We start from the raw sequence: 24750 nt of genomic DNA, 5'->3' as shown, positions 1-24750 counted from the left end.
CTTAATATCACTCTGAACCTAAAATCACTCCAATCATAAATTCATCGCAACCCTAAAATCACCTCAATCATATCACTCTGACCCTAAAATCACCTCAACCTTAATATCACTCTAAACCTAAAATCACTCTTAATGTAAAATCACTCTAACCCTAAAATCACCTCAACCTTAATACCTTAATAATAATACTTTAAAAACCTAAATAACTCTGACCATAAAATCACCTCATCCTCTGAGTTCACCCCTCACCTTTTCTTTCTCATTCCAGTCCAAGGTCGTTGGAAATACTAACAAATATCACTAGTAATATTTAATGATCTAACATCACTAATAATATCACCGATCTCCAGCAATAATCCAGTATGGACTATATATATAGGACACGCTCTGCATTGTGGACGATTCCACCCACCCTAACACAGACTCTATTCAGTGCTGCTGTCTGACAGAAGATACACTGGATCCATCACTGACAGGCTCTGGAACACCTTCTTCCACACAGACCATCAGGCTGCTCATCAATCAAAGACGGAACTCAAATTAACCCTCTTATACCACACACCCCACCTTAACATCACCCGAGTCTTAATATCATCTCTATCACCCTTCCTATAGCATCATACCTACCTTAACATCACCCCCCTCTTTAATATAATCCCAGCATTAACCTCACCCCACTTTTAACATCATCTCTATCCTAAGATTATCCCCATCCTAACATCACCCTTATCCCAGCATTACACCTACCATTACATCACCCCATCCTAACATCATCCCTATCCTAACATCACCCCAATCTTAACAATACCCCTTCCTTATCAGCGGCTTTCTGCAAATATGTCACCCTAATTTTAACACTACCCCACCTAAATATAATCCCAGCATAATCATCACTCCTGTTGTGATATCACTTCTACCTTAACATCACCCCTATCTTATCATCACTCTTTTTGAACATCTCCCCAGCCTTAACATAATCCCTTGTGTGATATTACAGCTTTATAAACCCCAAATTAATTTCACTCTTATTTTAACATCATCTCTACCCTGATATCACCCCAGCTTTATTAACCTGTTTTAACATTGCCTCTTCTAACATTACTGTAGCCCTAAAATCACACATTGGACATCACCCCATTATAAAATCAGTATTATCGTAACATCAATCCAGCCTTATAACCCCCAACTTAACATGACACAAAATTAACATCACCTCTACCCTGATATCACCCAGCCTGATTACCTTATTTTAACATTGCCTCATCTTACATTACTGTAGCCTTAAAATCCCCAATACTGAACATTACCCTATATTAAAATTCATATTATCTTAATTATCTCATCCAAGCTTTATAACCCCTACTGTTACATGACCCAAACTGATATCACCCAATCTTAACCTCACTCTTATTTGTCACTACTTTCTTGATATGCCACCCCAGTTGTAACATTATCCCTATCCTAACATCAACTTTATCTTAACATTACCCCGACCATAGCAACATCCCCATTTTAACATACTGTAGCCCTAGGATTATTTCCCTTGCCGTAACATCACCCCAACCCTAATCTCAACACAGCCTTATATCCCCTACTCAACATCACCCATATTGTAGCACTACCACCCCTCTAAAACAAGCAAAGTCAGTGTGAACTAAACTGAAGGTATTTTAATCAGATTAATAACTTTGATTAATATTAGAGTTGATGGGACAGGAGGCTCTGTTAACAGTGTGTAAATATTTGAGTTCACTCTCAGCTCTGACAGTGCATTAATTTCTCTTACTCTGAACTGATGTCAGGTGCTGTGGGGGGTGCTGGTGGTCTTACCCTGCTCTTTGAGTCTGTTCACTAGTCCAGCTGCCCGGATCAGGTCTGGTCCCAACTGCACTCCATCCTTTGGCTGGTCAGGACAAACTGTATTAGTACAATCAACCCCCCATACCCCCCACCTGCCCCCCTCAGCCCCGTCACCCCCTCACCTGCCCCCCGCTGAAAGGAGCCCCGATGATCCCCACAGAGCGCAGCTGCCCCAGCGCGCGCCGCATCACTTCACAACGAGGACAGACTCACAGCAAACTGCGCGCGCTCCCGCGGATTAAAGCGTAGCGCGTGACACGCCCACAGCGCTCACACACACACAAACTGTCCCTGTCATTCTATCGTCTCTCTCAATCTATTCTCTTTTTTCCTTTCTTTCTTATGACCTCTCTTCTTTCATTCTATACCTCTCCTACTTTTTCTTTCTCCTCTACTATTTCTGCTTGTGTTTATTCTAGCCTTCTTTCTCTTTTGGACTATTTCTCTATATCCCTACCGTTCTTTCTTCAGTTCTCTCGCTTCATTTCTCTTTTTTCTCCCTATCCTCTGGCATCTCACTTTATCCCACTCTTCCTCTTTTTTTAATCTTTTTTCTCTAGTCCCCATTTTCTCCCTATTTCTCTCACCAGCTATTTTAATCTTTCTTTTGCTTCCGTTTCTTCTCTTTCTTTCGCTCTCTCCCTTGTTTTTTTTTTATTTATCTTAACCGCATCAGTGTTAGTTAAGTGATTTAAGAATGATTTAACAGTGAGTTGTCAGTTCAGACTTAAGTTTCTCTACTATAATGAATTCAGCCAAGCACATCTAGTTGTCTTGATACTGATCGACTGAATGTGGTATTAGTAATCAAATCAAGTTCACTTGATTTTTCAACAAATATTCCCAAACATGATATACTCTAATTTAAGAAATCTAAAATCATATGCATCAGATTTCAGTATATAAGAGTACAAGACACCATAAGAGTAACCCCCAGTATATTTCACACCGCACGCACGCACGCACACACGCCACAAAATGTATTTGATATTTATAGTTTGTTTTAATATGAAAACATTTTAGCATTTTACCTTCCAGCTTTTTTAATCATGTGGATGCAACAATCATTTTCATGGACAAACGCAATCAACAGACTTGATAATACAGACTGCATATACAGTAAATGTTTTTAATGCATAAAAATGATTTTTAAAAACAGCACATTTTAACAGCAAGTCCGATGAGTCAAAGTTCAAGGTAACGTCTGCATTTCGGAACATTCGAGGCTATGTGCCAGAGTGGCCCAGCTGGACTCTGGGCCAGAGGTCTCTGGTCTGGCCATTGCTGGCTCATGTGGGCGTTTCTGTAAAAATACAGTTAATATGTAAACTCGCCAGGAGTGAACACATCATGAACCGTAGACTCTCTGGGTTTTGGGTTTGAGGAGAAGCTCTGCTGATGTTAGAAATAGCTCTGAAGAGGCTCTCCGAGGATCGTCTCCATCTCCTGAATGACCTTCTGGACTTGATGCTCCACCTCTTCACATTCATCTGCAAAAAGACACAGGTGTATTGAGGACTGGCTCAACACTATAGCTTTGTAGACAATTGAAAGGACAATCTACACATGCAAATTAGGGTTGAACTGGTAAAACACTGGTAAAAAAAAAAAAAAGGAATTTTTGAAAGCCTTAATTTTTATCCAAAAATTATTAGTGCGCCTTATGTATGAATTTTATCAGTCTGGTTATAAGATGCAGTAAAGCCACTCTGCTGAATTGCAGCGTTTTACAGGAGTTTTAGTTTAGTTCTCCAACACCGAGACTCAAAGACTGGGGCAGTATTATCATTAGCCGCTAACCACGCTAGCTCTTTCGCTGTTCAGAGGTGAGTATTATCAGCCTGTAGCCTGCTGCTAACCCCGAATAGCGCTGCTGAAGCATCATTAGCATTGCCCGCTAAACAAGTGTTTCCAAGATTGTCTCTACCAGATTGCAGCACTTCCTTGGCCTGTCTGGTTGCCTGTTTTATCACCAATCAAGCATTAGGACAAGCTGGGATGCCTTATACAAACCACAATGGTGCAGGATCTACAGACCCAGCTGCAACATCTGTGGGGAAACGTGCATGGGCCCAACAGGGGCGAGTTGCATATATAATCTTTTATTTCAATCCAATCGCTTCTTCTTGGTGTCATTCTGCTGCATCATGCCTCCATTGATTAAATAAGGACACTTATAAACACTTATTCTCCATTCTTGAATTGGAATTAATTGTTCCCAACCTCAATAAACACACACTTATATACAGACAAACAGAAGGCTTACCTTCCATGAGCTCTGCCAGGAAGGGGATGGTCTCTGGCAGGAGCACCATGTAGTTCTCTCTTAGTTTGCCAGCCAGCTCCAGCAGCATCATAAGAGCAGAGAAACGCACCTGAAACAAAGACAATACCACCAATCAGCATCCAGCACATGTAAATGCATTTAGATAAGGGAAACATGAATGATCACTGAATGGATTTGCTTGTGGATGTACAATATGTAAAATATCTACTCAAAAATAACCTAACCAACGTTGGCTTGATGTCTTCTTAAGTATCTCACATTTCACAACCACATTCAAACTTTGCTAAAAAAAAATCTGACTGCCAAAGGGTTTAAAACTTATTGTGCAATAAAATTGGAATGCAATCTTTTTTGTGAACACACTCACACAGAAACTTTGAACAACATGAAGGAAATGCGAGATCAAACGATATGCATACTTTAGAGCATGAAATAGTACAAGCATACAAGGAAGTCAAAATGCTTACCCATTACTCAAAATGTTTAAAGTGTCTGAATCTAGTTTTGGCTTAGAATCGATATTCATCTTAGAATTAAAATTTTCACCTACTCTTACTTGATATAATTTAATTAAGTATGTATTTAAAAAAAAAAAAAACATCCCCAGCTAGTCTAACTACGCTCTAAAAATCACTTCAGTTTCTGAATCAGTTTCTCTGATTTTGATATTTATAGGTTCATGTTTGAGTAAAATGAACATTGTTTTATTCTATAAACTACAGACAACATTTCTCCCAAATTCCGAATAAAATGCAGAGCTTTCAGATCTCAAATAACGCAAAGAAAACAAGTTAATATTCATAAAGTTTTAAGAGTTCAGAAATCAACATTTGGTGGAATAACCCTGGTTTTTAATCACAGTTTTCATGCATCGTGGCATGTTCTTCTCCACCAGTCTTACACACTGCTTTTGGATAACTTTATGCCACCCCTGGTGCAAAAAAATTCAAGCAGTTCTGCTTGGTTTGATGGCTTGTGATCATCCATCTTCCTCCTGATTATATTCCAGAGATTTTCAATTTGGTAAAATCAAAGAAACTCATTATTTTTAAGTGCTCTCTTTTTTTTCAGTGCTGTAGTCTAAACATACTACCAGACACCAGTTCTGATTTGTACAAAGTAGAGAGGTACACAAAGCAGAGAGAACCCAACACTAGAGTTTCACTGCAGTTTTGGAGGGTTTACCTTGGGAGAGCTGTGGCGAGTCTTTAGCAGGATCTGGTAGTTGAGCACCTTCCACTGAGAATCGTCTCCCATCGCAACAGAGAACTGACCCACGCATGGAACCAGGTGCTGCTTCACCCGGGTCTGATACACCTGCTCTCCTCCCAGCATGTTCTCCACCTGCCAGCAGACCACATATAGAGATTCTCACATTCAGATAAAACAAAGTTGAGACTTACAGTAGCTCCTCAGTTGTATTTATATACAACAATTTTTACATGCATTTTCAAAAAGGCACAAAAAAAAGAAGAGGGCGCCGAGTGATCCAGCGGTCTAAAGTGCTGCCAGTATGAGTGGGAGGTCGCAGGTTCGAACCCCAGCTCATGCAGCTTTGCCATCAAGCTGCTGGCGCTCAGAAGGAGCACAATTGGCCCTGCTTCCTCCAGGTGGGTAGATGGCGCTCTCTCCCTACATCACTCCTAGGGTGATGCCCGCAGCACAGGGCGTCTGTGAGCTGACATATTGGAACCGAATCTCTGTGCTATGCAATGCTGCACCAGCAGCAGCTCAAAAAGAATCGGTGGCTCTGACTTCACATGTATCAGAGGAGGCATGTGCTAGTCTTCACCCTCCTGGTGTGTTGGGGCATCACTAGTGAAAAAATAAAAAGAGAATTTGTACCCACCTGATCCACCAGCGGGCCCAACAGAGCATCAGCTCTCTCCTTGCTGAGGAAGTGCTGTGTGTCGTACAGGAAGATCTTATGCAGGCAGTCCAGCGTGTACTGCAGCAGCAGACTGCTCTTCTTAATGTTGTCCTCATCGTCCTCATCATCATCATCATCATCACTCTCTGAATCAAAGTAGGTTGCATCTATGATGGGAATGAGATCAAGAAATCACTGCTATTGTACAAATAAACTACACAATGAAAAAAGTCGCCACCTGGATTAAACTAAGTAAATGATCTGGAGTTGCAGTTGGTCGCAGGTCTGGGTTCAGCAACAGTATGTGCTGAAAGAATGAGGTCAGCCGACTACCTGAATATACTGAATATAGACCAGGTTATTCCATCAATGGATTTTTTCTTCCCTGATGGCATGAGAATATTCCAAGATGACAATACCAGGATTCATGGGGCTGGAATTGTGAAAGAGTGGTTCAGTGAGTATGAGATCATCATTTTCCAGACCTTAACCTCATTGAGAATCTTTGGGATGTGCTGGAGAAGACTTTGTGCAGTGGTCAGACTCAACCATCATCAATGCTGTAAGATCTTGGTGAAAAATTAATGCAACAATGGATTGATATAAATCTTGTGACATTGCAGAAGCTTATCGAAACAATGCCACAGTGAATGTGTGCTGCAATCCAAGCTAAAGGCGGTTTAATGGAATATTAGAGCATTTAACCTTTTTTTAGAGTTCAGAAATCAATATTTGGTATATTTGAAATATTTGGTGCAATAACCCTGGTTTTTAATCACAGTTTTCATGCATCTTGGCATGTTCTCCTCCACCAGTCTTACACAATGCTTTTGGATAAATTTTCGTGCAAAAATTCAAGCAGTTCAGCTTGGTTTGATGGCTTGTTATCATCCATCTTCCTCTTTATTAGTTTTTCAATTTGGTAAAATCAAAGAAACTCATCATTTTTAAGTGGTCTCTTATTTGTTTCCCAGAGCTGTTTATACATATGATATGATTAACAATATGAGTACGATATTGTGTCTGACTAATTGTGCAACAAGTTAAGGCTCTTATTCTTGGTTTGTAGTTAAGATCTCTCTAGAAAAGGGCCCACATTGGCTTTATGTTTCCATAAACATTTTCCTTTAAGAGCATGAAGGCTGTGGGGCTAAATCACCTTTCGTTGTTTACAGTAAGCAGGAGGAGACGTACCGGTCTGGGCGGAGTTGAGCTGGTGGAGCAGGTCTGAGAAGGGTTTGACCAGCTGACCTGCAAACAGCACGAACAGACCCTTCAGCCGGTCAGCGATGCTGTCGGCCAGTCTGCAGAAGGTCAGCATGCGGTCTTTAGATGCTCCTTCGGTCTTACACCAGTCGAACAGCTGCCCAAAGAAAAAGACAGTTAGAGTTGGATGATTTAAAGCAACATCAGATCTTCAGAAAACAGTAAATAACAAATAGAGGGTTAGTTTGGGGGGGCATCATGTTTATGGCCAAGTGGAGAAAATCCAGTTTTATTTTACACTGAATGTAATACATTTGCATGTGACCTTCGATCAAAATAAACAATAACTGAGCTCATTCTTATTAATGTGCAATATCCAGCATTTATTCTCACTATAAGGTGCACTTAAAATGCTTTAATTTTCCCAAAAATTGACAGTGTGCTTTATAATCCGGTAAGAATTTTACCAGTCAGGTTGTAAAGAGCAGTAAAGTCACTCTGCTGAAGTACAGCTTTATACAGGAGTTTCAGTGAAATTTCTTGGAGCAGTATTAGCATTAGCTGCTAACTATAGCGTTAGCTCTTTCGCTATTCAGAGGTGAGTACATCAGACTGTAGTCTGCGTGTTTACCATGTTAAAACAAGCTACATGGGAAAAACGCTAGCTGATAATGCCTTGTCTTACTGAAACACTCAGGGTTCCTCAGTGTAGCTCTGTTCAGCATCATTTACTAGCGCTAACCGCTGCTAAACGCGGCTAGCGCTGTTGCTAACCATGCTCAAATACTGGAAATCTAAGCTTACTATAAGTAAATGGAAGTACTTTACTCACCCAAATAAACAGTTTTCAGGAGAGAAATCTGTGTGGATTAACATTCAGTCCTCGTTTGACTTTAAAAATGACTAAAAATGGTAAAAAACCAGCAGCACTTGTTGACTGGAAAATTACAGATTTATTGACAATACAAAAATAACCAACGCGTTTCGGCGCTCAGGCCTTCATCAGGGTTTAAAGCACCTTGTTGTACAGTGAAGTTGTACCAGATCCATCTGCTTCTACTTTAAAAATCACTAACATTTTTTTAAGAATTACAGTTTATTTACTTTTTTTTTTATTATTTGTTTACTTAGGCGCCCCCAGTGGTGAGACCTGCTAAATTAGAAGGAAAACATGGCAACACCCCTGTTCCTGACTAGTGTCGCTTAAAATGTGCCTTGTAATCCAGTGCACCTTATGTATTAAATAGACCATAAAATAGACATTCCTCGATAGTGCACCTTATAATCCATAAAATACAGTAAAAACGAAACAGTGAAATTACTTAAATGTGTGTACCGAAGTCTAATCAGCACATGACTAAAGATGACATGACTAAAATCTACTGAAATTAAACTAAATCAGAATACTTGTGCTGGGGCACATACAATTTAGATGCACCCCACTGTTTCTAGAACTTAATAATAATAATAATAATAATAATAATAAATATTATATTAAGTTATTTTATTGTTTATGTTATTACTATTATTGTTATTTTTAGTTAAACATGCAAAAATACATAAAATAGAAACAAATATGTGAAATTGTGTTTTTATGAGTTATATAGCAGAAAATCATTACTGTAACAATTACTGTTATGCTGGTCAAACCACATTTTGCTCATTTGCCAAGAATGTGTCATCAATGCCATTAGAAGTGTGAATTTAGAACTTGTCCAGAGTGCAGTTTGGAAAGATCGGTACACTAGAGCCCAAAACACATTTATTGACACAAACAAAATATATAAATATTAAATGTTCAGAGTTGCTTTTCTCATTCTCCAATGCTTTTTACTGATTTTTACTGTCATTGATATTTACCTGAGTTTGTTTCTGGTTGTTAATTATGTCTGTGGGTGTAAGTGAGTTTCAACTCACCTTGAAGAACAGAGGTCTGAACGTGACCTCTGAGAGCTTCATAACCATGGCCAGCAGGCAGTCTATGACATAACCCTCGATCTCTGCAGTTTTCTCCAGATCTCCCTGTTCAAACAGACCAGAATATATGTTTTTTCATGTTTTTGTATCAGACATACACTGTACATTTGTACAGGAAGGCCTGATCTGATATTTTTTATTTATTTTTTACCTGGCAGTGTTTGCTGCGGAAGTCGAGAGCCAAAAGGAAGAAAGAGGTGAGCTCTGATTGGTGGGAGGTAAACTGTTCTTTCTCCATTTGACCAATGTGCTCCCTCAGGATGTTCATCAGAGGGCCGAGACGGTTCTGAACCAAGATAATGCATACACTTAGTCAGAAATTCCTTATATCTAGTTTATACTGTTGCTGTATGTATAAAGCAACACATGATTTTAATAATAAAATAATTAATAAAAACAATGTTATGGCTATAATAGCTTTTAAAGGCTTCACTAGATTAGACTGGATGGTCACATAGTCACAGACACGCACCTGCTGGGAGTCCACCATGCCGCCATAGCACTTGGCGAGGGTAGGCAGCAGGACCCTGGAGGGCACTTTAGTTGCCAGTGTTGAGCTGAGGGAGGAGAGTCTGATGGCCAGCTGAGGGCAGGAGGAAAGACGCTTGGCAACCCGATCCAGACGAGTCACCTGCTCCAAAACAGAGAGCGTCAGGAGACCATCACAATACTACTGTACGCAAACACAAGCAGTTTATTATGGAAATATTAGTAGAAAGAAGCAGTCTGGTGAGTGTGATGCCCTACAGTAAAAACCATGTAACAAGCACTTTTTCTTTTTTAACACTTAGGCCCAATCCCATTTCACCCCTTGGCCCTACTCCTCTGTTTTGTGTATGCACACACCTTGGGTTAGGGGTGTCCTGATTGTTGTTAGGCTGAAGGGGTAGGGGGGGAGTATTAGGGCTACATGACATCTACAGTAAGCTTAGATTTTCAGATTTCCACTTAAGCTAGCTGCAGTTAGTGGCTAATGCTGCGGACAGCACAACATTGAGGAACCCTGACTGTTCCTGTAAGCCAGGGGTATATTAGCCAGTGGTTCGCCTCATGCAGCTTAATTTAACACGGTAAACTGGACGGCTACAGTCCGATAATACTCAGCTCTAAATGGCAAAAGAGCTAGCGTGATTAGCGGGTAATGCTAATGCTTCTCCAGCAGAGCTAGCCTGGGTTAGCAGCAAGCTACAAGGTGATAATACTCACCTCTAGTTAGCAGCTAATGCTAATACTGCTCGAGTCTAGAGTCTCTATGCTGGAGAACTAAACTGAAACTCCTGTATAACGCTGTAGTTCAGTTGAGTGACTTTACTACCGCTTACAACCTGACTGATAAAATTTATACATAAAATGCACTGGATAAATAGGCACAATGACAATTTTTTTTTTTTTTTAATTTACGGACTATAATGCGAAAAATACGCTATGATAACCATTATATAACCATAGCTTTATGTGTGGTTTCAATGTGTTATGGCCATTTCTTTCATAACAAGTATTAACATTTTGCTAGTAGTTCGTCTCAGCCTCATTAGCTAGCTAGCTAACTAACTTATCCATTCCACCTTAAATAATACAACAGACAGCGGAGGCTGGAAGTTGGAACAGAAAAATAAAATTAAATAAAAGATCATTTCATTTAGGTTACTGAACATTAGCGCTGCACTCCTATACCATAGCTACATCTGTATCAGGTGCATAAAGGGTTGCCCCAATTCTTAGAGGGAGAATTTCACCCCTTCTCAATCTAACACTCAAAACAGGGGGTAGGGATACAAAAGAGAAATGGGATTAGGCCCATGAACCAACCAGTCATGCACAAGTGAATCAGACTGGTATTAGCACATGTATAAGTAATGTTAAAGAATGTTAAGACAATGTTATACAAAATTGGTGTTTCTGGCTGTGTGTCACCTGTGATATGGTGTCCTTAAGGTACGGGCTGATGAAGTGTGGTAGGGTTTCTGCTGTTCTCTGCAGGGCTGTGACTGCACTCAGCAGATACACTTCATTAGACAGCAGATCCTTACGCTCCTGCAGGGTCTGTAGGACCGCCGGCATCAACCTGAGACAGACAGACGGACACACAATTGATCATTTAGTTTTGACTGACAGTTTTAATCAAAACAGTTTTGTTTACTTAGGCGCCCCAGTGCCATAAAACCCGCATTATGTATGAAAATAGACCAGAAACTAGGGTCGTTCATTGATAGTGCGCCGTATATTCCATAAAATACGGTATATTTATATTTGATGCCATGTATTGATAATGTAGCACAAACAAAAACGACCTATTAACAAACTATGCTGGTTTAAGCTGTTGTTGGTTGTCCAGTATTCCAGTGTACAGAACATGACATAGGTAGGCCTGGGAATAAAAGTCCAGAATATCAGCATTTAGAATATAATACATGCTGTTCTTAGCTGGTTTAATACCATTCCGTATTTTTAGCATGGTTATTTTTCATATGAAAAGCCACAATTATCTTTTTTTATTTTTTTTTAATAGTTTTATTCCTAATTTTTCCCATTTTCTTCCCAATTTACACGGCCAATTACCCAGCCCACTCACTAGGAGGATTCCTCCTATCACTAGTGATGCCCCAACACACCAGGAGGGGGAAGACTAACACATGCCTCCTCCGATACATGTGAAGTCAGAGCCACCACTTTTTCGAGTAGTCAAGAAAAGCGCAGCGACTCTGTTCCGATACATCAGCTCACAGACGCCCTGTGCTGCAGACATCACCCTTGGAGTGATGTGGGGAGAGAGCGCCATCTATCCACCCAGAGGGAGCAGGGCCAATTTTGCGACCTCTCGCTCATAGCAGCAGCGCTTTAAAAAGCTGGACCACTCAGCGCCCCTAAGCCACAATAATCTTTAATGCTTTTAAATAAAGAAGCCAATTTACAAAGCGAATTTACATATCACTCTTAAAGGCACATAAACACCATCAGCCTAATACGTTTTAAATAAACACCATCAGCCTAATACGTTTTAAATAAATAAATAAATAAAAATAAGAAAATATGTTAAAAAATGTTTCATACTTGTGTATTTGTGGGATGGCGAGGGCCTTCAGGGTGCTGGTGACCTCAGCCACACACAGCAACGCACTGCCCATAACGTTCCTCTCCTCCTCCGGGTTCGCCACCAGCTCCACCGTCCTGTTCAGTACTGGCAGGAACGCCTCCTGGTGGCCTGTGCCAAAAATGCGGCACAGCAGCTTCAGACTGTAGAGCGCAGTCTGGCGGTTTATGGCCTGCTCCTCTTCCTCCTGTCGCTCTGGCTGGACACGACCATGGCCCACAATGACCAGGAGGTCACTGATTAACTCCAGCAGCACAACCACCTGTGACAGAGTCAGACATCAGCTCAGGAATGGCTTTTAAATCTTTAAATCAGAACTAAATACAAGAAAAAAAAAGGCTGAAGAAAGATCAGTCTGAAAGAAGATCCACACCTGCTGCGACTCCCACTGGGTCCTCTGCTGCAGCCTGTTGTTGAGCAGATCCATCGCCTTCCTCCTCACTGAGGGCAGCTGATTACCCATCAGCCCACGCACCACCGTGATGAAGGTGTCTGTGGGTAGAAGGGCGTTGACCTGTAGAAAGGGGGGAAAAAAAGCTAATTTTTATTTTTGTTCTAAATTTTTAGCTTAGGGAAAATGTTTTAAATGCAGTATTTATTTATACAACCATTCTGCACATTTTTTCTATAAATCAAAATGAAAATTTATTTTCCAGCCCTGATTATTTATATATAATTCTGGCAAAAAGAGTAGTAAGAGTACAAATAGTTCAGATTACCCCATACGCAGGCAATCTGTAACAGGCTGATAAATCTATACCAACACCAGTAATTAAAAAAACTACCTCCACCATGTTTAGAAGCTGCACTTTAAGGCTAATTTATAGTCCTGTGCTGAATCTACTTGCAGGGTATGTGAAGGTTTCGCTGTAGTTTTGACGCAGAAGTATAAATTGGCCTTTAGTCTGACTGGTTGTTGCTGTAAGTTGTTGGTGAAACTACCTCCACCATGTTTAGAAGCTCTACACTAGTCTGGCTAGCTCTCACAGTAAGTTTTTGGTGAAACTACCTCCACCATGTTTAGAAGCTCTACACTAGTCTGGCTAGCTCTCACAGTAAGTTTTTGGTGAAACTACCTCCACCATGTTTGGAAGCTGTATTTTAGCAGGGCTAGTTCTTATTGTACATCTCCACCATGTATAAAAGCTCTACATTATTCTTTAGCTCACACTGTGAATTGATTATCTGCTTCAAAGCCTGACTCCATTGCAATAATGAAACTACCTCCACCATGTTTGGAAGCTGTACCTCCGCCTGGCTAGTTATTACTGTGAGATGTTGGTGAAACTACCTCCACCGTGTTTGGAAGCTCTACATTATTCTTTAGCTCACACTGAGCTGTTTATCTAAGCTGCACTTTAGCCTTGCTAGCTATCACTGACAGTTGTTGGTAAAAAAAAAAAAAAAAAAAAAACTCCACCAGGTTTAGAAGCTCTACATTAGTCTGGCCAGCACTCAATGAGTTGTTGGTGAATCAACCATCCTCATGTTTGGAAGCTGTACTTCAGCATGGCTAGGTCTTACTGTAAGATGTTGGTAAAAACTACCTCCACCATGTTTGGAAGCTGTACTTCAGCATGGCTAGTTCTTACTGTGAGATGTTGGTAAAAACTACCTCTCTCATGTTTGAAAGCTCTGCATTGTTCTTTAGCTCACACAGTGACTTGTTCATCTTCTAATTTGCACACTGCTATATCATGACCTTAGAAAATGTGCCGTATCTACAGTATAGACACGCCAGTGTGAGAACCTCACCTTATCCAGGACATCATAGGACTTGTTGAGCAGTGCCCTCCAGAACTTGGTGGTGGGTTGGTCTGCGTTCTCCTCTACGCACTGAGCAACCATGTGAATGTAGCGCAGGTTCTCCTCTAAAAGACTGAATAAACACATGTATTATAAACATGAAGAAACCATTAGCTGTGACACAGAGAAATCGTCACAACCAAACTGATCACACTGTGCTGTAGACTCTTACCTTTGCTGGAGGTTCTGCAGAGCTTTTTCAGTCAAATCCTCACAATCGGCCACCTGAATTAGAGTAAGATACCAGCATTTAGTCCTGAGGTTTATTATTCTTTATTTATGCAAAACCACAGCATTAAAGACAGATTTGATTTGATTTTATTCATCACCTTTCCTACAAAGCTGCTGGAGGACAGTAGCTGGGCCATGAAGGAAACGGAGAGGAATTTGAAATGCCGGAGCTCTTTTCCACTGTGGGTCTCCACACTGAAGATCAGATCTGTGGTGCTCTCCTCCTTCTTCTGTCCTCTTGTTCCCCTCCCCCTCCTTTTGTCCGTAACTATAGAGAAGAAAACGTTAAAACAAAGATGAATCAATTACCCACACCAGGCCAACACCCTAAATACAGCAAACCTACAGTTCAATTGTGTTTAATTTACTTGCAAAAGCTGAGATTTGTTCACTAGTTCTTAAAGTACATACAGTATATCATATACATCAAGCACTAATATACGTGTGATGAAGCTCTTACCTTCTTCTTTGTCCTTTGGTAGACTTGTGAGGAACTGAAGGATCTTAATGAGAGAGGCGAGCTGCTCCTGAACCTCAAACTCACAACACAACGAGATCCAGAACTCCTGGTCCCGCTCCAGAGCTGCTTCCTACAACAGACATCAACACCATCAATACACAAAAGGTTTCAAGTTGTGGGAGAGCGGAGGACAGCTATTTATCAAAGGTAATTACTTTATCATGTTTTAATGCACCCAAAGGAGAAATATATTTGAAGTCACGGGCCACAGACTCTGTAATAAAACAAATAATGAAATATACCACTTTAAATAATACATTTTCCTGATTATTTTAATGTACACACCATTTTACCTGACTCACTATCTTTATCTATCTTTTACAGTGTTGTGTAAACTAAGATTTTTCAAACTGATGATTGCACCCTCTCCGCTTTTAGACTCTTTGGCCCGTTTTTCTGTGCTACAACTGAGCACCCTCTCCGCTTTTAGACTCTTTGGCCCGTTTTTCTGTGCTACAACTGTGCACTCTCTCCGCTTTTAGACTCTTTGCCCTGTTTTTCTGCGTTATAACTGGCACCCTCTCCGCTTTTAGACTCTTTGGCCCGTTTTCCTGAACTAGAACTGTGCACTCTCCTCTTTTAGACTCTTTGGCCCGGTTTTCTGTGCTAGAACTGCGCACTCTCTCCGCTTTTAGACTCTTTGGGCTCTTTTTCTGAGCTAGAACTGCGCACCCTCTCCGCTTTAAGACTCTTTGGCCCGTTTTTCTGCGCTAGGACTGCGCACTCTCTCCGCTTTTAGACTTTTTGGCCCGGTTTTCTGTGCTAGAACTGTGCACTCTCTCCGCTTTTAGACTCTTTGGCTAGTTTTTCTGCGCAAGAACTGTGCACTCTCTCTGCTTTTAGACTCTTTGGGCTCTTTTTCTGTGCTAGAACTGTGCACTCTCTCCGCTTTTAGACTCTTTGGCCTGTTTTTTTGCGCTACAACTTCACTCTCGCCGCTTTTAGACTCTTTGGCTCGTTTCTGACACCTAGCATTCAAACTTTGAATCTCACATTATAAAAACCTGCTTAACAGCAGGCCAAGTTTCATTCTATTTCTGAAATACCTCGCGGGCCACTCCAAAAAAGGAAACGGCCCACAAATGGCCCGCTGGCTGTAGTTTGGACTCCCCTGCTTTAGAACAAAGACTAAGATGAGGACAGACAGCAGTAGGGTTGTGTGTTGCCAAGAACCAGGCATTACGATACTTATGAAGATACAAGGTTTACAATTCAACATATTCTGAAATATCGCAGAGATGGAAAGATCGATCAGCTATGTATCAGTTGAGTCATGGAGGAACCAGAATGAATAAATTTAACCCTACTAACTGGATAATACCGCTATCTTCAGAACCAATTTTATATTGAACACAAAATGCTAGTACCAAAAAAAAAATTGGAAATCCCAGATAGACTCCATCTATAATGATAATCATTGATCAGGTATGTAACAGTATCTAGTCCTTCTAAAATGTTGTCAGTCTGGCTTTTCTTTCTTTTTTTATTATTACACTTAAACTTACATATTAGTAAAATGTGTAAAGGTAATGTCTTGTGGAGGGAGAAGAGTAAAGATGCAACACCACTAACCGGTTAGCCCTCTCAAAAGTACATACCTCAACCCAGTGTACAGTTATTTTGTTTTATTAGCACAGCTAATAAACAAGTGCCAACTACACTGTGCTAAACAGTGCAAATCTAAAAGTTCAACATCTAGCCCTGCCTCAATCAGTAAAATCAGGCTGTGGAATGTGACAGAATAGGAGATTCTCCCGGGTTCTCCAGGAAAAATCTTGTTTAGGAACTTTGTGATGTGATACCATGGACCAGAATCACAAAGCAATGTTTCCAATATATTGTGGAACCAATGAAATGATGAAGAACTATAGGAAGAACATTTATTTACCTTCTCTGCTCCCGCAGTGCTGAGGGCAGTGTGCTGTTTAAATAGGAGCAGCATCAGGACCCAGAGGAATCGGTCCGGTCCCAGAGTATCCAGCAGCTGCTTGAGGATGGGAAGGCGTCGGTGCTCGGGCACATGTGGGAGAGCGTCAACGAAAACGTGCACAATTCTGGTCACCACAGCCTCCATCTGTCCCTTCGACTGACTGCCCGCAGCCTCGTGAGCCTTGTGAAGAAGAAAAAGAGCAACAGGTAAGACTCTGAGAGATTCTGAAGTGATAAAACTCATTATTTTATCTCAATACTTTTTAATGTACCTGGATCAGGGCAGGGATGACTGTCCGCACGGTCCTGCTGATGACCTGGAAGCTGTAGGTGTCGTCCAGCCGCATGATGTTGGCGCCCATGAATGTGAAGATGGGCATGATGTTGTGCAGAACTTTTTCCTGAATGTGATAAAGAAGATGAAATTATTACTGATTACAGATGAGAGCTACTTTAAACACACACACACAAATAAAAGACGTCTGTGTTACTCACAGGAAAGATTCCAGCCGCAGTTCCTAACAGAAGCAGAGCGTGGTGGTGTGTTTGAGGCATGTCTGATGTCCTCACACACTGGACCACCAGCTCCACGCTGAACTTATCTTCATCCAGGATGTCTGGAACAGAAACAGAGAAGCCTCTGTTAAGTTTGACCTCTATATATAAGTACTGCCAATAGAAATAAGACTCTCCGATAAATTAAAATAAACATATTGGCACTATGTCCAATGCCAGGTATGGGTTAGGCGGTTATACATACACTTTTAACCAAAGTGCAAACATGGAAAATAAAACCAAAAATCAACTAAAACTATAATCTTAATATAATATATCCAGTCTAAAATGAATCTGATCAAAATGTTGACAGACACAATCTTTATTATCTTTAATAATAAAATGTGTGTGAGATCCTGAGAGCTCCACTGTGTAGGGATAAATTACTGAATTAACTCTGAGCTGACGTATTTCTTAGCTCAAAATAGATTTTCTCCATCGATAAACTGAAACACAAAGATTTGTTGACCAAATTTCCATGACTTTTCCAAAACCTCTCCAGGCCTGGAATTGGCTATTTTCAAATTCCATGACTTTTCTAGGTTTTTCCATGACCGTACGAACCCTGAGTACAAAGCCTCCAGAATTGAGCTGTGAAGCAGTGAAACTGTGTTTTCAGGAATGATGGTTATTTATCCTAAGTTAAAATTAGTTTTCAGTGCACTAGGACCTGCATGTACAGTTCTAGTGCAAAAGTATTGAAACAATGAGATCAAACCTATTATTTCTGCTGTAGACTGAAAACACTTGAATTTGACATAAAATATTATATTAATATGAGACATAATATCAACATTTCAGTTTTTATTTCCAGATATTTAAATCTGGATTTGATACACAGTTCAGAAGAAACCATCTTCTGTCTGAACATGTGACTGTCAGGTGTGTTTTCTAGCCCAGGTGAGTCCTGTACAGAGGTTTTACCAGAAGATGAAAACCACCATTAACGAGGTAAATAGGAAGGCCAGGCTGTAATTTAGCAAAAAATTTCCAATGCTCCAACACTTCTGGAGGGGACTGTAGGCCTGTTTACCTTTGCTGATTGGTCCTCCCTGTGGGGAAAGCTTCTGACACACGTTGAGAAGGACACTGAGGAGCAGCTGCTTGGTGTACTCCATGTTCTCCTGCTCGTCTGATGCCTCCAAACACCTGCAGTGCACAAAACAGCACAAACTTCATACTTGCAATTTAACTAGATCTACCTGAAAACATACAGACTACTATCTTCACAACCAATTTTATATTAAACACAAAATGCTAGTGCACTAATAAAATGAAATGGAATTTGAAATTCCATGGATGGAATGGATCAGTTATGTAAAAGTATCTATTCTGTGAGCTTTTCAAATGTTGTCAGTCTGGCACTTCTCTTTATTTTGTTTATCTGTATCTCCCTCAAACATATTTGTAGAATGTGTAAACGTAACAGGTCACATGAAGGAAGCAGAGTAAAGACTTAACACAACTAACCGGACATCCCTCTCAAGAGTCCATCACTCAACCAAGTTTTTTTTTTTTTTTTTTTGATGCTTTTGACATGGTTTAGAACACAATTTGACTTTATTTATAGAAATAGGCACAGCATTTATAGAAAAGGTGCAGCTGACTAAGGGGCTTATCAGCCTTAAAGATGAATTACATTTGTATCAATAACACTTCAGATCAAGTCAGGTTTAAGTGAAGTGCTCCTTTAAAGGAGAACTACAGTGTGAAACTGACTTTAGGTGTAGTAAAACCTGATAAAGAGTACTAACATTTGTTGAATAGACCACATCCGTTCCTCCGCAGCTTTCAGAGATCCAGAAATTAAATTCAGTTTGTCCAAACAAACCTTTAGAATGGGTGATATGGGGCATATTCTTGTCACTGTACTGATCATGACTTTACTTTAAGATAGCGGCACCCAGAGATTAAGCCACACTATGGGGTGTAAACAGTGGTTTCAAATAAGCTTCTTCTGCTTTTTTAAAATTCATAATGCCTCATATTAAAGGCCAGGGCTCTCTGGATTCCACCAATGAGGTGTGGAGCCACTTTGAGCCAGGATAACAGTGTAAAAAGCAATTAATCTGCAGGGGCACAATATGCCCCATATCATTTATTCTAAAGCATGTTTGGACTAACAGAGTAAAAATTCTGGATCTCAGAAAGCTGTGGGAGAACGAAGATGTGCTATTTATCAAAGGTTAGCACTCTTAATCATGTTTTACTACACGGAAAATCAATTTCCCACCATCGTTCTTCTTTAAGGCACCCCAACCTTCTTTTTACAGGGTGAAACTACAGCAGTTACAGCTGATCATACCTGGAGAGGAGGCTGAACAGTGTTGGCACCAATATCTGAGCTCTCTTCAGCTTCTTCTTATGCTGCAGGAGCTCCAGTACCAGGGTGACCCTGGGCCAGGACACTGCACTTTCTTCTGGCACAGCTTCCTGTGTTTTCCTTTTTGGTGAAAAACAGAAAGATGTTCAGATGTGGGTGCAGCTCTGTAATCATGCTCTGGTTTGATCAGTTAGGTTTGATTAAGGTTTGGTTCACGTTGCTTACTTGGGCTGTGCTTTGCTTCTGCGAGTCTGCTGAACACTTCCTGAAACTTTAGGCTTTTCTACGGGGGCCAGTTCATTAGCCACCAGCTCTGCATCCACAGTGATCTGCAACAGAACATCACACAGTCCATCAGAAACCAAAGGAAATGACAAACGATGTGCCCACAAAGGGATGGGCATGGGGTTATATTGAATAATGCCAGTTTTTTTTCATAAGATACACTACCAGTCAAAAGTTTCAGAACATGCCTATTTTTAGCAGTGCTATATAGCCCAGACAAGCTGCTTTTTTATTTTGAAAAAAGACAAAAAACAGGCTGCCCTCCCAAATACGACTCACGTGCTGAATCCGCAATGGATAATCCAAAAACTGAAGAAGATCGGACAGCACTCTTATAATATCAAATGTATTTAATTAACTCACAGATAAAACACGAACATTTCTGTCTTTAGGCCTGGTGAGCACACTGAGGAAGGCCTGAGGGCCGAAATGTTCGTGTTTTATCTACGAGTTAAATAAATACATTGTATATTATAAGAGTGCTGTGCGATCTTCTTCAATTTTTCCTTTTTTATTTTCTCATCTTAGCAACAACTTAGTCTAGTATTAGCTGAATTAAAGGTGTTGCCATGTGGGTCAGCCAGACCTCTTAATGAACCAGCTTTCACCAGTTTCCATTAGATTTTGAAGGTGTAGGAAACATTATTAATTACTAGCTGTGGGCTCGTTGACCAATAAATTGTCAGCTAGAAAACAGTCCCTCCTTTTTTTACACAATATATGATTTTTTTCTGAATACTAAAATTAAAAATAAATCCAGCTTTTAGTTAATTTGTTTTTCTTAAAATTTTGTGCACTGGATTTTCTGGTTATTGCCTGGACCGGAAGAACTTAAATGGCAAAAATGGGAAAAATAGGCCGTTCTAAAACTTTTGCTAGCCACCAGCATTCACTCAATCAGAATTATTCTCATCCAAATTTAAAGTAGGGCTGCACGATTTGGGCAAAATTTAAATTGTGATTATTTTTAAAGCCATTAAACCCTAAATGAAACCTGTATTAGTGTTTAAAATATTTATCAAATATAATTCTAAACTTCTTTCCACGTGAAATATTCCCAGGGCTCTCATATTAAACGCAGTGGTCAGTGGAAATAGTGCCAATGAGCCAGAAGACTACAACCCCCAACACTCTACGGACTACAAACACTTTCACGTCACGGCACACGTGCCACATCGTCGTGATGCGTCTCGGGAAGAGCAGGCTGATTCTTCATACACCTACTAGCAGGCTATTGGCTAATTCAAATCGCAGCTCCTGCCATTGCATTCTAATCGCGATGTCAATTAAAAACGATAAATGATTCAGCCCTATTAATGAGTAATGAGCAGGGTTTAACTTAAAAATTTGTAATTGTGAGACTAACTGGCTGCCAAACAAACCCTAGTGCCCACTCACTGCTTTGAAGACACTGTTGATGGTCTGGGAGACAGCTGGGCTTTTAGTGTCCACCAGCAGATCAAACATCACTCCCATGATCCTCTGCTGGATCTTCTCATCATCCAGGGCTGCAAAGAAGGGCTTGGTGATCTGGGTTAAGCAGAATGACAGAAAACACAACCGTTTATTCATCCTGACACACAGGTCTAATAGTACGGTTATCAGCAATAGAAAATGAAAGTGCACCCACCTGCTCCAGGGCGATGATCTGGATGCTGGGGATGTGCTCGTAGGGTCTGGAGGAGACGCGCAGAGCCGTGACGAAGAGCTCCAGGCTGCGAGCGTCTCGAGACAGCAGAGCAGCCGATGCCTCGTTATACTTCCCCAACAGCAGCTGCAGAAACAGAGCCTCGTCCAGCAGGAACACAGCCGTGTCCGGAGAACACTGCTCCAACACGCGCCCCACAGCCGGCAGGAGGATAGACAATACCGACTAGAGGAGAGCGGGAGAGATATACATATACACATAAATCACCATAGTATTTTATTAAAAAAAAAAAAAAAAAAAAAAAAGCCCAACTCTGCACACATTCTGTGGCCAAAATGCAAAAAGTCATGGGATAGCAGTATTTGATTGAGTATTTGATAAGTATTTGCCTTAAAGTGTTTGGGAAGGCTCAAAACTTCTACCCAAAGTTTTTTTCGTGAGTGATTATGAATAGTGATCGACCGATATGGGTTTTTGTTGATGGCCGATGCCGATATTTAGACAGCAGTAGTGGCCAATAGCCGAAATGCAAAGCTAACCAGGAGGTAATGCAAAATCTAAATGCGTTTAGAGTCCCAGCACTGTAAGCTGAAGAGTTAGCCTTAGTTAGCGTATCCGACTGGAAATTCTCAGTAACAGTGAGTATCTAGGGTACAACCATCAGCTCAGTCGTTTATGAGAGCAGATTATTGACTTCATGTTACAAAGACAGCTAGTAACAGTAAGTGAGAGCTGAGGATGGCATTTAGCCACAGAATGTAGCTACAGCTTGTACTCCTGTACTTGTGTTTTCACAAAAAAGACGCAGGGGGCGCTCTAACAGCCAGAATGACGAAGCTGCAGAATGCTGCAGAAGCTGCGGTTAGCAGCTAACGCTAATACTGATCCAGCCTTGGTGCTGGAGAAACTTCACTGAAACCCTTTTATAACGCTGTACTTTTGCAGAGTTGCTTTACTGCTTCTTACAACCTGACTGGTAAAATGTATATATAATGTGCACCGGATTATAAGATTATAAAATTTTGGGAAAATGTAATTATTTTAAGTGTGCCATATAGTGCGTAAAATACAGTACATTTATTTTATTGATGTTAATTGTGTAAAAATGTATTGTTTTAATCATCTCAATATTCTTTTGATTAGTTATAATAATTTATTAATGTATTATAATACCAGAAAAACTTGGGACATCATGGTGAAATGCAAAATCAAACAATATGCATACTTTAAAACATGAAACCGTACAAGAAGAGTAGTAGATGGCCAAAAAAACATCTTTCAAGCATCAGCATCAGTATATGCCTCATCCTAATCAGAATGTGGTGTGTGTGTGTGTGTATGTGTGAGCGTACCTCTCCATTAACATCCCGCAGCTCTCGCAGCAGCACCTTGGCCATGTAGGACGGGCAGTCGGGAGCCTGCACACACTGTAACAGCTGCTCTATGGCCAACAGCAGCTTGTTCCTGCCCTTGACCTTCACACTGACGGCCTCCTCATACAGCCTGGACAGAGCCTGCAGCCAAACACACACTCAGCATGAACACAGTACTTAGAAGATCACCTTCATCAACGCAAGCAAATTTAATAAAAAGCCTTAACCTTGAACTTGCTGTTTACAGTACATTGCATGCATTTATTTCATACTATCTCATTAATGTCAATTTAAATAGCTTTCAAGAGACGGTGGTTAACTTTACTGAACTATTGTCCACGATTCAGGGCTCATCCCCAATTAGCTCATATCATGTTAGAAGTTTTACTATTTTTACTATTACATTTTTACTATTTTTGTATTAATGTTTTATTCATGCTTTATTCTTATTTTATTTTTTTCCAATTATTTTATTTCCAATTCTTTGATGTTCTTTTACATGTTTTTAATTTTACTTCTCTTTTGTTTTAATCATGTTTGAATCATTCATGTTCTATTCTTATTTTAGTTTTTTTTTCCATTTTTAACTGTTATTCTTTTACATGTTTTTTTATTTGACTTCTCTTTGTATTTTCTAATTTGTAAAGCACTTTGAATGACCGTTGTGTATGAAAGGTGCTATATAAATAAACTTGCCTTGCCTATGATATAATGTTTACTTCACAGTAATTAAGACTATAAGCTACAATTATTGCATATTTGTTTAGTCTTTTCATTGAGTTTTAATGAGTTTGTTTAGTCAGTAAAAAAAAGCTCTACTTAAAGCTCACCTTCCGCGAAAATCCGATTTTTCTTGTTTTTTGTGGAATACAGTAGGTCTCTCCGAGTTGAATGTGTACACCTGCACATTAAACTGTTTTGCAGCCCCCATTGTCTGCAGGAGCTAAGCAAAGAAATCCCCCCTCCCCCCCTCCGAAAAACGGGTGAATTTTGAATTATCTTTCTGCCTACGTAGGCAGAAACTCACAGACCAGCCCACCTTGGCTCGAGAAACTCCCAGAGGCGGAGCTGAAGCGACGCAACATCACCGCTCATCAGTTAGGAGGTGGGAGGCAGTGAGCGGCAGAGCGGTGGAGGGGCGTCGCAGTGCTCCTAGCCAATCAGAGGAGAGATATTTGCATGCTGTTTGCATGTATGATTATTCATGAGCAAAGCTGGAATCCGGTCATTTTGGACACACCCCTAAAACAGTCCATTAAAAAAGAGCTATACAGAGACACCTGAGCACTTTTTTTTTACAAAAACGGCTCACATGTCATTCATTCATACTAGAGACCACAACTAGACATTTTAAAATGAAAGAAAAAACGATGGAAGGTGACCTTTAATTAAAATTAAATTTTTATACAGGTTTTACCCAACACCGACACGCCTTCATAAGATGTTTGGATGTTTTGGAGAGATGTACATCAACTTCTTATAAAAATGTTGGATAAAAATGGTCATATTTGTCACCATATTTGTATCTTCTGAACTACAGCCATGATATGGTTTTAAATGAGAATGAAGCTTGGAACTCTTGGAATTCTTATCATATCTAGCCAAAAAATGCATTTTACTGCTGTGAATATCTCCAAAAGTTCCTTCACTCAATATGTGGCTGACTCAGGTACCAAACCTTCTCCTATTGGAGAAATTCGCTTTTGAAATCCACAGTAGACACAAAGAATTCTGAAAAATTTGGTTATCAGTCTGGAAAATATGCGACGACCTGCGATTCTTTCGTTTG

General features: G+C 40.3%; 2 protein-coding genes across 4 annotated transcripts in view; both read right to left on the bottom strand.

The window, feature by feature from the left end:
- Positions 1–2172, bottom strand: part of arg1 (arginase 1) — a 102104-nt gene extending 99932 nt beyond the window's left edge. For both annotated transcript variants that reach the window (XM_049465024.1, XM_022669141.2), the window contains exons 1-2: positions 1983–2172; positions 1831–1903 (exon numbers count right to left, since the gene is read on the bottom strand). In XM_049465024.1, the coding sequence (XP_049320981.1) occupies positions 1831–1903; positions 1983–2048 (139 nt within the window). In that variant the 5' untranslated portion in view covers positions 2049–2172. The remainder of the gene's footprint in view (positions 1–1830; positions 1904–1982) is intronic.
- Positions 2173–2839: 667 nt separating this feature from the next.
- The window catches only part of heatr1 (HEAT repeat containing 1), a 37444-nt gene continuing 15533 nt past the window's right edge, over positions 2840–24750 (bottom strand). For both annotated transcript variants that reach the window (XM_049464629.1, XM_022669136.2), the window contains 24 exons: positions 22941–23102; positions 21571–21813; positions 21339–21470; positions 19881–19984; positions 19638–19775; positions 18366–18481; positions 17273–17394; positions 17050–17178; positions 16737–16958; positions 14789–14918; positions 14427–14596; positions 14270–14322; positions 14047–14170; positions 12665–12805; positions 12252–12553; positions 11115–11265; positions 9673–9831; positions 9352–9486; positions 9141–9245; positions 7212–7380; positions 5997–6184; positions 5333–5491; positions 4127–4235; positions 2840–3350 (listed from right to left, as the gene is read on the bottom strand). In XM_049464629.1, the coding sequence (XP_049320586.1) occupies positions 3262–3350; positions 4127–4235; positions 5333–5491; positions 5997–6184; positions 7212–7380; positions 9141–9245; positions 9352–9486; positions 9673–9831; positions 11115–11265; positions 12252–12553; positions 12665–12805; positions 14047–14170; positions 14270–14322; positions 14427–14596; positions 14789–14918; positions 16737–16958; positions 17050–17178; positions 17273–17394; positions 18366–18481; positions 19638–19775; positions 19881–19984; positions 21339–21470; positions 21571–21813; positions 22941–23102 (3552 nt within the window). In that variant the 3' untranslated portion in view covers positions 2840–3261. The remainder of the gene's footprint in view (positions 3351–4126; positions 4236–5332; positions 5492–5996; positions 6185–7211; positions 7381–9140; positions 9246–9351; positions 9487–9672; positions 9832–11114; positions 11266–12251; positions 12554–12664; positions 12806–14046; positions 14171–14269; positions 14323–14426; positions 14597–14788; positions 14919–16736; positions 16959–17049; positions 17179–17272; positions 17395–18365; positions 18482–19637; positions 19776–19880; positions 19985–21338; positions 21471–21570; positions 21814–22940; positions 23103–24750) is intronic.

Source organism: Astyanax mexicanus, chromosome 15 (assembly GCF_023375975.1).
Source record: "Astyanax mexicanus isolate ESR-SI-001 chromosome 15, AstMex3_surface, whole genome shotgun sequence".
In the NCBI taxonomy this organism is placed as follows: Eukaryota; Metazoa; Chordata; class Actinopteri; order Characiformes; family Acestrorhamphidae; genus Astyanax; species Astyanax mexicanus.
The sequence above is the reverse complement of the archived record's forward strand: the minus strand, read 5'-3'. Positions and strand labels throughout refer to the sequence as shown.